The sequence below is a fragment of the Cygnus olor genome, chromosome 1 (genome assembly GCF_009769625.2).
Source record: "Cygnus olor isolate bCygOlo1 chromosome 1, bCygOlo1.pri.v2, whole genome shotgun sequence".
Classification (NCBI taxonomy): domain Eukaryota; kingdom Metazoa; phylum Chordata; class Aves; order Anseriformes; family Anatidae; genus Cygnus; species Cygnus olor.
Window position 1 is genome coordinate 109,174,796 of NC_049169.1, and position 13,886 is coordinate 109,188,681.

At 38.3% G+C, this 13,886-nt stretch overlaps 1 protein-coding gene across 1 annotated transcript in view; it reads right to left on the reverse strand.

Annotated features, from left to right (window-relative positions):
* ADAMTS5 (ADAM metallopeptidase with thrombospondin type 1 motif 5) overlaps positions 1-13,886 on the reverse strand; it is a 47,200-nt gene that overhangs the window by 10,325 nt on the left and 22,989 nt on the right. The window contains exons 3-7 of the mRNA XM_040576455.1: positions 9,317-9,484; positions 3,617-3,900; positions 1,834-2,017; positions 1,256-1,431; positions 224-399 (exon numbers count right to left, since the gene is read on the reverse strand). Coding sequence (XP_040432389.1) covers positions 224-399; positions 1,256-1,431; positions 1,834-2,017; positions 3,617-3,900; positions 9,317-9,484 — 988 coding nt within the window. The remainder of the gene's footprint in view (positions 1-223; positions 400-1,255; positions 1,432-1,833; positions 2,018-3,616; positions 3,901-9,316; positions 9,485-13,886) is intronic.

Genomic DNA, 13,886 nt, shown 5'->3' on the forward strand with positions numbered 1-13,886 from the left:
GGTATTGTTAAGAGGCCAGCTGTAAACATCTGAAAAGTGCAATAAAGCACAGGCAATGCACATTTTTGTTTAATCTTCATATGAAAGTAAATTGAATTCAGAGGAAGGAAGGAAGGAAGGAAGGGAGGGAGGGAGGAAGGGAGGGAGGGAGGCACAGACAAGTAGAGATACTATTTGCACAGCAAGTATTTTTGAAATATTTACTAATACTCAAGATCAATACCTCTTTTTGGTAAAGGTTCCCATGACCTTTGTGCAGCTGGAATTGTCTCCTCCACACACCCCGCACTTATCATACTGGAGCTTTGAACCGATGATGCCATCACAACCAGTTCGGATGCATTTTCCCCGGACGCAGACCGAATTACTGTACGGTCGACATTCAGTACCATCAGTTACCTAGGTAATCAAATGCCTGTTAGTTAAAAATTACCACAGGAAAAAAAAATTGTGAATCTCAAAAATAAATTTTGTGAATCTGACTGGGAAAAAAGTTACTTATTTACGTGACCCATATAGAACAGAGTTCCTATCCTGGCAGCCCAGACTGAGTTTCTCTAACATTCACAGCACTAAAGCAGATGAAGTTTAGGCAGGGGCTGAAAGCAGTGACAGATGACTCTAGCATAAAACACTAAAGTGACCCTGACTTTAATGATGAGCTTACAGTTTATTAGTAATAACAATATCAGTACTTGTAGATAGCCTCTCACTTGAGCATTTCAGTTCACCTTATTAATGCATATATCCTCATAACATTTAGAGTATAAGTGTAGGAGACGTTTTAGTTCAAATTGCATCTGAGATAACAAACTGACCACAAGTCACATCTATAATAATTGGCTAAATAGTTTATATTAATTGGCTTTGTATGAGTTACTCTAGACTCCCTTAACATAACTCAGGGTAAAATTTATTCTTTTACTCATGGCACTCTGTCTCCTACAAAAGCCACCAGACACACGGATGAGTCTGCAGGCAGAAACCCCTTTACCCACTAATGAAAAGTGCAGAATCCACTATCAGACCCGTATTTTTATGAACATGCATACTGAAATGTGAAAATACTTGACTAATTTCAGAGGTCAATTTTGGTCTTACTGTATAACCTCTGGATCAAACCATTATATCTAATCACACATTTAAAACTTCGAATCATATGACTAACTTATTTTCCCTTGTTGTAGGGAAAGATTTCTAAGATACAGGACACTTCTCAGCTTGAACATGAAGTCATGATTGGAGATGCCATTACCTTTTGAGAAAATACCACATAATAGCCAGTTCCTTTGGCTCGGCAGGTGAGCTTACAAACATCTCCAGGAAGCACTCCAGCATACTTGGGTACCCATTCAACAAAAGTTTTGACACCCTTTGCATCAGACTGATAGCCATTCCTTGCTTCACACTGTTCTTGTCGAAAAGATTTAGCTGTAGAATTATTCAAATCATTAGTGATTATTGCAGACCATGCTGTAAAAATCATTATGCACTCACACCTATTATTCCAATTTCTTTTTAACTTAATTTTTGAAGTTATAACACTTCACCTCTTTTTAACTTTTCTTAGCAATCTTCCCATGCTATGAAGGACTAAAGCTAGCATGATGGTTCATTTTTCCAGGACAAATTTCTTTTCATTTCAATGTCCTTTCTGTCTGTGGTCAGTGTAGGGACGGGGGAAGAATTACCATATTGTATGAATGATGAATGTCTTGCCTTGGTAAGCACATTTTAGAGAAAGTACAATAGATCTTTGTTGTTTCCTTTCTCAGTAGATGTTCAATATTTACTATCTATGAAAACAGAGGCTGGAGCAAGTATGTAACATACCATTTGCTGGGCAGGGTGCAACATTGCAGGAGCGATAGATGGCCCTCTTGCCAGTGCAGTACCGGCCATTGTTTCTAGGAGCTGGATTGTTGCAGTGACGATACGCAAACTGAACGCCTCCACCACAGGTACGGGAGCACTGTCCCCAAGGTCCCCATGACCCCCAGTTACCATGGCTTGATGCCTGAAACATACAGAACAGTAGGAGGTAAGGGTGTGAATAAAGGTGCTAAATCTCAGAGACACTGATAATGTTTTCCACAATTGAAAAGGCATTTTCTTGGTCATTTTAATTGGGGATAAAAGGCTTTGGAGCCTTCTTTTTCCCAGTGAAATTTATTTCTGTCTTTTATCTGCAGATTGATGGCACCTGATTTGGCACTGGGCATGCAAGCGCAATCTAGGCCTTACTCTTAAAGCCAGCTTCAGCCCATTCATGGAAGACACACATGCACCAGAAATATGGACTATATTCTCATGTGCTGCTCTCTTATTTTTTGCTATTCCCACCAACAGGCCCCCATAAACTAGCTCCCAGAACATGTTCATAAGGCTACCTGCAAATAATAAATGCAATTATTATGATGAATAGGTATTGCTCTAAACAACATATACAAGCAATCTTAAGCATACCTCAATGTTGAACTCTAAAGGACAAGAGACAAAATCCCTTATGTTGATGAGTTTTGTTTCCAAAGACCTACTTCACACACATGCTACAAATACAACAAACCACCCATAGTTTTGCCAAATGAATTATCTGTCCAAATTGCAGTAGTAGTCTCCTAAGTCTAAGTTTAGGTGATCGTTGCTGTTTTTCCCTTTGTAAATAAATCATATTGAATTTCAGAGTGTTTTAAAGGCAGTAAATGAAGGCATAAAACAAAAATGTTGGCAGGGAAAGTGGAGTAAAAGTTCCTTCTGAACCAACTAGTTAACGTTTCAAGAGTACTGGAAGAGGTGGAGCCGTCAGATAGTTTGCAACTCTGCTATTTTGGCTCCCTAAATACAATATTGCAACAATTAACAGACATTGCATGAAGAAATATACCATTCTATAAAAAACAGTGTTATAAAGGCTGTAGCTTGATTTGAATGACTCTCGTATTTTGTAAGTATCTTCGCAAAGCTCTGCAAGTCTGTCTCTCTCCTGTAGGTATAACAGAAGGGGAAGTGCTACTTACTGTCTTCCAAGTTAATTTCAAAGCATTTGAACTGTGCAGTTGTCTCATGAATCTGGCCACTCTCTTGAGCCTGGGGACTCTTAAGAGGTATTAAGTTGACAGAGGGGACTCTGTCACTGTAAGTACAAACTATCTGATCCAGAAATTGTATCCTGTATGAATTTCATTGATCTTTCTCTTCACTACAGTTAGGTCCCTGGAGACTTCTGGATGAGGGCTGTGAACTAAATTTACAGATTTAATTTACCTCAGAGTCCGTTGCCAAGAAGTCAGGAAGCTATGAATAGTTCCTTGAGAATCTTTCCACACATTCTGAGACCTGACTTATTGAATGGGTGAGTCCTCTAGTCTGAAGGGGTGCTCTCAGTTTTCCATGATCCAAGGCTTCCATACTTCAAGAAGAAAACCTCCTGAATGAAACTTCCTGAAACTCAGTAGCATTTTTCCTGCATCCCTTACCAGTAATGCTCCAATTACATGCTAAAATATAAGGTAACTTTCAATCTGACTTTTGTCAAGTCCCTTTCACTCCCACAAAAATCAGTGCCTTTGAGGGTTACTCCTTCTAAAATTCCCTAGGGTCACAGCAGGTAACTTACCGAGTAGTATTTTTTCTTGGTTTTGTCAACACATTTTCCCTGGAGGCATATCCTCCCTTTTCCACATGGTGTCCCTTCCACAGCAGGCAGCTTCTTAGTCAGACAAACCATCTGACCTTGACGAACAACTGCACACCACAGGCGAGAGCACACATCCATACCGGGACACACTGTGTATTCGGATCCAAATGCCAATTTGCACTGACGAATGGCATCGTAGGTTTGTCCTGGAAGCTCCTCGGGGCCCAGGATCTGCTTTCTTGGTTGGTCCAGCAAACAGTTACCTAAAAGAGCAATACAATCTATTATTACTCATTACCTAGTTTTCTCTGCAGTGCTACAAGTCTGTCATTCATGTTACAAGAACTGATAATGACAGTGAACCTCATTCAAAGGACACTGATGTCAGTGGAAAGGCTCTCTGAGGTATCATCAGGTTTTGTACAAGGTCATATTATTGCAACTGCTGTGTCTCCCAGGAGTATACCAGGTGCCAAGCTATTTCCAATCCAGGAGTGTAAACGAGTTTTATTCAGGTCTCTTTGCTCTTTCATTCTGTTTTCCTTTATTTGAATTGACTCCAAATACATTCCACTCTATCAATATGTGGAATCAATTTAAGGAATGATCAAGACTCATGGCAAAGTAAACAAAATTCCCATTTGAATTTTGAGCCAGAACATCAGTAATGCTGAGAAAGGGAAGCCAGAAAAATCACAAAGAACAGACATCTAGCCCATGAGGCACTTAAATACACTTAAATACAACCACCACCAACAAAAAAAAACACCACCAACAATAAAAACAAACAAACAAACAAACAAAACACAAAAAAGATCAAAGGAAAAACAGAAGTTGCATATCGAAACTAGTGGTGGTGGTAAATCTGGACTGGGCTTCTCTTGTAAAGAATGATAGTTGGCGGCTTCTGGAATTAGCTTGAAGAGGGCTATAATTTTTATAGAAAAATGCACTCACAAAAAAAGCACAACAAAAAAAAGACAGACAAGGAAAAAATAGCATAAATATAAAATACAGAATTGAATATGTGTGTTGACATATACTGCAGAAGTAAAAATTTGTCTGGCACACTCTAAAAATGAGAATTTGCATTTAGGTTCTAGACAAGCTACTAATAGATTTTTTTTTTTTACTATTGAAAAAACTCAGATGTTGACATGCAGAACTATTTATTCAGCATAACCTCTTTTACAACCCATGAAAGGGATATGTGGTCTGGGCAAGCTTCACTTATCCTTGGCCAAAATAACTTACCACAATTTACATCACTTTGCAACATACAACAGTATTCTTTGGTTGGATCATGAGTGAAAAAGGGCTATCTAGAAAAACTTCACTATTTAAACTAACTGGAACTGAAATTCAAGCTATAGCAGTGAATTTAAGTAAATCAAATACCCCATTACTCAATGGCTTGTGTTTTCCCTCCAGAACATACACTGTAGCTATTCTCATTTTTTTTTTTTTTCCTCTTAAGGCTAAGGACAATTAGCCAAATGAGCCAAAAAGTCTTTCTACATCATCGCTTACTACCAAAAAGCTATCTTGTTAAACTTGCTGTTCTATTTATCCTTTGCTGACCCAGATTTACTCTAGCCTTATCTTTCATCTGGATTATGCTAGCTTAAACAAAGACAAGGTGTGCCAATGCTAACTGATGAGCTGGGTACCATGAGATAAAGACAATTAAAACTATCCTAGCATTCAAAGTCTTTTATAGAATAAAATGTTAAAGACATGGTAAAAAGTGAGGAAGCGCAGATTTTTTTCTTCCTGGGGTTGTCAAAAATCTATTTTTTAAAAGCAAGAACAGCAATTCACTACATTATAATGTACAGAACATGTATGTACTACTACTCTCATTTTTTTGTCCTGAGTATCAAAGAACATTAGGGTGCCTTGGTCTAGAGCAACATACTTGACTGATGACAGTATTAATCAAGACACCTCATTCTCTTTCCTCAGTGTTATGTGCAATATAGCCTGGAAGGCAGAATAAAATTTGTGCAGGAAGCAGATAACCAGGATATAAATTAATTAAAATATAAATAGTCCTTTCTTTTTTTTTTTTTTTCAGGTTACAAAGAACACCAAGCACTCTGACTAAACACAATAAATTGCAAGCAATAATACTACAGTCTAGTGGCTGGCATGACAATAAAGGCAATTATTATCTTAGGAAAGAGTTGGCTAAAAACAGATGGAAATAAATGTCACTGTATTCTGGACACTAATTGAACATTTTCTTTCTAAATGTCAAACTGCTGTCTGGGGTCATCTTATGAGTGTAGAACAAATGGTGATATGATGATAACGATGATTAGAATTCTCAGAGTGGGCCTCAGGAGACAGGGAATCAGCACCTTGATCATCCCCAGCCCTCCTGGTTGACCTTGGGTGAGACATTTATACTGAAATTTATTTAGCTGACCATAACTGTATGTGATGCTGGTGTCTGCAATTCAGTCAGCTGTCAGATGTTTTACTAGTTAGTACAGGCAAATGAGCCTGTGGTGTAATTCACTGCCACTAATGCAACTGATGACATCAAACCACTAATGCCATTGATGACACCCCTCCATGATGCAATAGGAACTTAAATATCTACTTTAGGTGTAGCAACCTACATAGCAAATATACACTTTTTATAAGATGAGTCCACTTATCAATACAACTTTCCAAATATATAAAATACGAATCTCAGTTCTTGACAAATGGATGTCACAAAATTCAAGAGTTAAGATGATGATGTTTGCTGTTGGAGTGGTATACAGTGAGTATCTAAATCTATATGGATAACTTACTTAAAGCTTTGATACAACATTGACTACTTGTTTATAATAAAATACCACTCAAAGATCCAGGTTTCTGGACTTTATTCACATTTCATTCTGTTTAGTCATAAGGAGCAGCAGATGAAGTACTTCATATATTTACTTCCTCACACCAATACTGCCATTCCTGGTTTGTCACAAAGCACACTGCATAAGCTCATGCCCATTCAGACCAAAAGCACTGTGCAGAGTGCTTATGTTGCACATTAAAGAATGGAAGAGTCTCTTCTTGCTCAGTGTTTCCCACATAAACTTCCTGTGACTATACAAAAACCACTCACAAGCATCTTAAAAGAAAGCCTGGTATATGAAGATCTGCATTTTCTCATCCTTCTGTTGTAACTGATATTTTGTGCCTTCTTTGACTACATTATGCCTGCAGCACTCCTCAAAATTACATCTGAACTGGTAATTTTTTTGTTCTCTGCTAGCAGCACTTGAGAGATATAGGATTTTCTCCTTTCAATGGGAAGACTGCAAAAGAGCACCTGATCTAAAACAAAAAGGGAGAGAAAGCATGGTAACTACACAAGTAGTAAGTAAGTACATCTGCCACAGCTAAGGAAAAAAAAAACTAAGAACCCCAAAAGCAGAAGTATGCTCATTCTGAAGGAAACATGGAAATATGGCACATTTGCGCTGTTTTATTATCAGCCCAAAGCAGTCTGAAAGGCGGCGTCATGCTCTACTAGGGTTCTGTGGCTTTTGGTATACTCAGTATGTGTTACAAATGAGAATTACAGAGCTATGGATTTATTCACTGGCTGGAAGAAAATAAAACCAGAAGCAGTTCCATTCCTGTAATAACGCATGTCCTCTCAGCACAATAATTTGAAGAAACTGCACTTTAAATCATTGACCTTCATCATTATTTCATAGATTGTATTTGTGTTCTGCCAAGGCAAAGCTTTGATTTAAAATAAATAGCTAAAAATGATAAACTTCAACAGAAAAGGAAAACTGTTACGTAGACAATGTCTCTAAAGGCCTAATCTATCAAGAAAACAGATTTCCTAAAAATTGTAGTTTTGAAATTGTACCAATAGTGTCAGTAACAAAATTAGTTCACAGATCTGACTGGAAGCTCACATATTCTGTGAGTTATTTCATCCTATTGATAACTCTTCGAGACTACACGCCTGAGTGGTAACTACTCATGAGTATCAGAAAGGGCAATATACCCTAACCCATCCGTTAACAAACTGACAGATCCTAAGCACTTTGTGTGCAGCAAAGAATACATGACTTTGTGAAAAGTGTCAGCAATGGAGGACTGCTAAACTTCTTGTGCAGGAAGGCAACACTCATGCTGAACGTGTAGACCATAATGCAGCCCTGAAGGATTTGAAGCTCCTACCAACTTGTGCTGAAAAAAATGGCAAAATTATATTTTTAGACCTGTAGGATAGTTTGTTACAGCCTAGTTTATTTCCATGTTGAGACTAGGATATGGATCATGGATAAGAGTCCAAATTTCAAGCATTCTGCATTGCAAACAAGCCAAAGGTGAGGTGTGTGGGAGAAATGCTCTTTCTTTTTGTTACTGTTGGAGGAAGTAGCTGGCTGGATGCATAGGGAAGTGAAAAATCCAGATCACAAAAAAGGGAAAAAATGAATACAACATTTCAGTTTGGATAGGAGATGAACAGAAGAGAATAGATATAGATAGATAGACATTCATAGATCTTTACACTTTGTACAGGGTCATACATGGGTGGTGAGGAAGGTCCCTTTTATACCCCAGTGAACACATACTGTAAAACTCCCAGGTGAGAAGAAAGGCAATGAATGTAACTAAACTCAAAAAGGAAAGATCTCTTCACATGTGGAAACTAACTTGGTAATATTAAGTCAATGCCAGAGCAATATGGACCATAAAATAGGACAGCACAGATTAATGGATCTAATAAAATTGGAGAGAAAAAATGAAGTCATTCTCCAGATAGGAGAAAAAAGGAGAAAATATTTCAGAGAGCACTAAAATTAGCCAACACAATATTTAAAAGCAAAAACTTTACATTCAGCAGAGTTACCATACTTTTTATCCATAAGTATTTCAGTTACCATAACAACTTGAACCATTCATTCAATTATGTCATTTTTATCTCAGCTTTTTGGAATTTGAATGGTTTAAGAACTGCAGTTGCTTTGGAAGCACAATGAAGACTTTAAAATTCATTTAAGAGTGCAGACTATACTTTATTATTACTACTTGTTGGAAAAAATGAAAGTTTTGTACTTATTCTCCAAAGGGTAAATGACATGTTTATCGAATATTACTTATATGACTTGGAGGGTAAGCTGCTGGGGCAGAAGCAGACTTTTCTCATATACAGTATAGAAGAGTCTTAATACTTGCTTATGGCTCCTCTAATAAACATAATAAATACTGTAATAATAAATGCTGTAAATGGTAAGAAGAACACATACCCTTTGCTCATATCTGTAGTCTAATGCTATGTAGACCATAGTAACCTCAATTGCTGTGAGGAAAAGGAATTTGTTTGTGTCTTCTGTTTAAAATACTCTCTGAACTCCTATCTGTGGCATTAGGGAAGAAAAGTCTAATCTCATGTTTAAAAAAGAAAAAAAAACACTCCATGTTTCAAAACAAATTACTGCCAGCACACATTCCACCAACTCTTTTCTTTTCTCTTGCATTTGAACCATGCAAAGTGGGGGTGAGACCCTGACAGCCTTTTAGACCTTTGCCTTGTTTTGCAAGCACTTCCAAGATAGTCCTGAAGATGAGCAAGGAATGAAAAAGCTGGCATAAAATGTTCTTATTCCAAAAATGGACTGCAGCAAAAACTGACGCTAAGCGTGTGAAGCAAAAGATACATACCATGACCATCATCAAAAAACTCTGTTATAGTTGCTGAAGTGCACTTGGACCAGGGTTTGGAAGCATCAATGCTAGTCAGAATGGAGGACATAAGGCGCTTATCTTCCATGGAGCCAAAGTTCTCCTCACAAAATTTGGAGTCATCATGGGAAAGACCAAGCAAGTGGCCTGTAGAAATGAAACAAATAAATAAAATGAAATGATTATCCATAACAGAGTTTACCAGCTGGAACTCATAGTCAAAGTAAAACGAAATGCATTATTTGTTCTCAAATTTCCAACAGCAGCCCAAATCTGGCCACTTAAAATCTGGTATGTCTGCTCAAAAATAAAAAAGCTGTGATAGTTTATATCATTACATATAGCAATGCCAGCAGCTTATATGCCATCAAATTGTGCTGATTTAGATCTGATGAAGACTACAGTGAACAGTACTTTTTTATATTAGCCATGAATTTAGTTCTCAATGTTTACCAAATCATCTGCAGCAAGAAAGACTAATACTTCATGCTGTAAAGAAGTTATGTGACTGTTCAGAAAGATGTTGGAGGATTTTTCTAAATGAACACAACAGCTTGTATTTATGGAGTAACTAAGCAAACCGTATGTGACTTCTTATACTGCACTCCATATTCAATTGTGAGCACCTGAATGAACATGAGTCAGCAGTGTGCTCAGGTGGCTAAGAAGGCCAACAGCATCCGGCATTGTATCAGAAATAACACGGCCTGCAGGACTAAAGAAATGATTGTCTCTCTGTACTCATCTCTGGTGAAGTCACACCTTAAATGCTGTGTTCAATTTTGGGCCCTTCACTACAAGAAGGACATTGAGGTGCTGGAGTGTGTCCCAAAAAGGGCAGCAAAGCTGGTGAGGGGTCTGGAGGCCAAGTCTTTTGAGGAACGGTTTATGGAAATGGGATTATTTAGCCTACAGAAAAAGGAGGCCTAGGGGAGACCTAATCTCTCTCTGCACCTACCTCAGAGGAGGCTGTAGCAGGGTGGAGGCAGCCTCTTTTCCCAAGCAACAAGTGATAGAACAAGAGGAAATGGCCTCAAGTTGCACCAGAGGAGGTTTAGGTTGAATATTATGAAAAAATTCTTCACTGATAGGGTTGTGATGCATTGGAAGAGGTTGCCCAGGGCAGCAGTTGAGTCACCCTCCTTTAGAGGTCTTTCCCACACTAAATGATTCTATGATTCTACCCTCTACAACACATCAAACAATCTGAATAATGTTTTCCAATAGCCTCTTCCATGTATTGTTTCTTATTTTGTGGGAGGGTGCTTTTTAGTATTGTTTTGGTTAGGGCTTTAGTTTTTATTTTTAAATGTATATAGTATTGGGTATTTAGACTACAGAACACAAAACAATGTCAACACAGAACAGCACATGATGTAACTTGCAAAAATCCTGAATATCTGGTAGAGTTCATTTCAGTGAGAGATTATTTCCTATAAATGTGGCAGCAACTTTCACTGTAGTTCAAAGATCCCTACCTTCTCTAGCCTTTGGGCAACAATAACAGATTGTAGGCAACCCACTTTGTACCCTCTGTAAACATCCTGTTTAACATTTCCATGCCCACAATGGATTATCTCATTGCCAATTTACTATCCAAGAGGTAGAAGACTGAATGGATACCAAAACTGGAGGGAGCTCAAGCCTGAACTTAACATTCACAGTCTTTAATGCAGCCAAGGAGATGGTTAGTTGGACATCCAGAGTTTGACCAAGAGGGCTTTAATGATAAGGCAAAGACCACCAGCCCATCACAGCCACTGCAGAGGAATAAATCTGACATAGTTTTATGCTTTGGTATAACTGCTGTACCCTAGCTTAAAGGTGGCAAAAGTAGGAACACTGATGGCAGGATATCGTACTCTGATATCCACAGTAATAGCCATGACAACAATAATAATAATTACAATGCCTACAATACAGACTGGAAAAAGCAGAATATCAGCAAATATCTATTTGCCTTATATAAATTTTCTGATATGTTGTTATTATCTGCTTTTGGAGAGAAGCCAAGAGGAAAGAGAAGGAGGCAAAACTCACTGTCTAGCCATACTTGAGATTAGGAAAGTAGCTATCTGACCAGAAATATGTGATAAGGCTGCAGAAGACCAGAAATCATGGTTTCTGGCAGCCTTACTCCCAGTGATGCTGGGTTCCTGACCTAAGGATGGAGCTACAAGAGATGTGACACGAGGACCTTGATCTGTCATTTCAGTTCAACCAGTGATGACAAAGAGCAGCCAGTCTTACTTCCACAGCTACTGAATCCGCACTGGAGGGGAGGTGAGAAGGAGAACGAAGAGAGCATTTCTCTTTTTTTCCTCTCTTCTGCTGTGCACGCATTATCATAGAATCACAGAATCATTAAGGTAGGAAAAGACCTTCAAGATCATCTGGTCCAACCATCAATTAACCAACATAAATCAACTTACAGCTACTATTCGAAGAAAAGGCCCTGTACAATTATACATGATATCTAGAATTTATTCAAGCTACCTGGGTTGATGGTGATGAGAGTCAAATAATTAATACCCTTTCCTTTCCTTGCTGCTATTTTTTAATGCCATGCTGCACTGCAGCACCCACAAATATATTCCCACAAGAACACAGTGATTCAAACTTTTATATGAAAGGCATGTCTAATTACTCATATGTTTCATATGCTAGATTCAGGACTATTATTTTCTTATAGGTAAAAACACTTTCCTCTGGTGATACTTATTATATATGGGCCAGATAATGCTACTTTTATTTTGCACTGTCACACAGGCTGAATGTTAGCAGGTACACGTCAAATTTCAATCTGATATAGCATTATAAAAATACTTGCTCTGAAGAGATGACATCTTTGTTTTATTTAAGCCAAAAGCTGGTGTTGAGCAAAAGAATTCACTAGTAGGACTATTATTTCAAACAGACACATTTCTCTGACAAAGTAACCAAATAATCAGTGCATCACTTCTAACTTCAAACAAATTCTCTGGGTGTCACAGGCTAAACATTTAATGAATCAGCAGTTACTGTACCAATGAGGGCTACCTCCAACTTTGCCAAAGTCTTAATATGCTGACAATGAATATCTTCAGGAAATGTGAAGATGGTGTTGGTTTTGGCTGCCTTTATATACGATGTTATCACTATGCTTGTATTCATGCTAATGCAGTGAATGGCACCAGGTCACACCTCATCTCTGAGAAGAACAACAAACACAGCTGACATGTTAATGAACCTCAACAAATGTCTAGTAGTAATATAACTAGAACTATTTTCTGCTGACATTATGTAACTCTTTGTAGCAAGTTTCACCAGTATTCTGCAAACATAAGCAAACATTTACTGGAGAGGGCTTTAGACTCATCCACTAACTTTTGTTGAGGTACCCCTGTATATACAGTATGGTTCCACACTTCAATCAGGTCTGCATATACAGTGTTTTGCTGAGTTGTTCAGGAGTTTCAGCCAGTTTCTTGTGATTTGCTTGAATCTGTCCACTTGAATATGCATATATTTCCAACCAATTAAACAGAAATATTTGCACAAAATAAGCCCAACAAACATGAAAATACCACGTTGATTAGACCTAAGTCTCACAATAGCAACCTTCTCTGAGACAGCTTGTATGCTTAAAGGTTGCAGGAAGAATTTGTATTTATTGTCCCAAGATGGCTCATAGTTGTAACACTGCAAGAAATTACTTCACTGCAGCATGTTTGTGAAACAAAGTAATGAGGTTCTGTTAGTGAAAAAGAAGTTTCATTTTAAACTACTGGACTTGGTACTGAACAGCTCTGTGTGAATAACAAAAGCTGGAGGACAGTTCTAGAAGGTACGGCTGAGTAACGTTATATGTCACAGAGTGCATTTTTGGTGTAGGATATGAATAATAGTTGGATCTGAAACAGCAGTTAGAGAGCCTAATTCTTCAGAGTGCTCAACATTTTGTACTATCATTGAGAACTATTCCAAACTCAGTGATATGAAGTATTCAGTCTTGTAGGGCAGAATTCAAGTTTCTTAACATTAACACTCTCTTGTACCACTCTGCAATGCTCTTCTTAACTTAAGATACAGCTTCACTCTCTATAAGAATCCCTTTCTTGCCTAATCATTCTTCAGTATTCATAACTGACAGAAATCCTACATGAAAACTTTTTTTCCCACATTTTTTAGCCCCTGCTCCTTTTGCAATGAGATTTGTAAAAAAACCTTAGCTTAGACTACCTAGCTGTTGGAGCAATCTGGTCACAGCACATTAAACCATGGATATCCTATAGCTGGGCAATGTGAATGCCCCATGCGCAGGCCAGGGAGTACGTCGTGCTTGAGCTTGCTCCTGGCTTCCAGGCCTAAAGATGGTGTAGTTTTTGTGCTTCTTTACTCTTTTCTCTCCTGCCCAACCATCCTCTCTTGTGTCCTGTGAGTTGAGCACAATGAGGACGGACCTCTCCCTGGACAGGAATCAGCACAGCTGATGTTGGGGTGTTGGGGACCTGGCAGTGGAGCAGCCTGCTGAGGCTGAGGGAAAGCCTTGACCAAACTCAACAGCCCT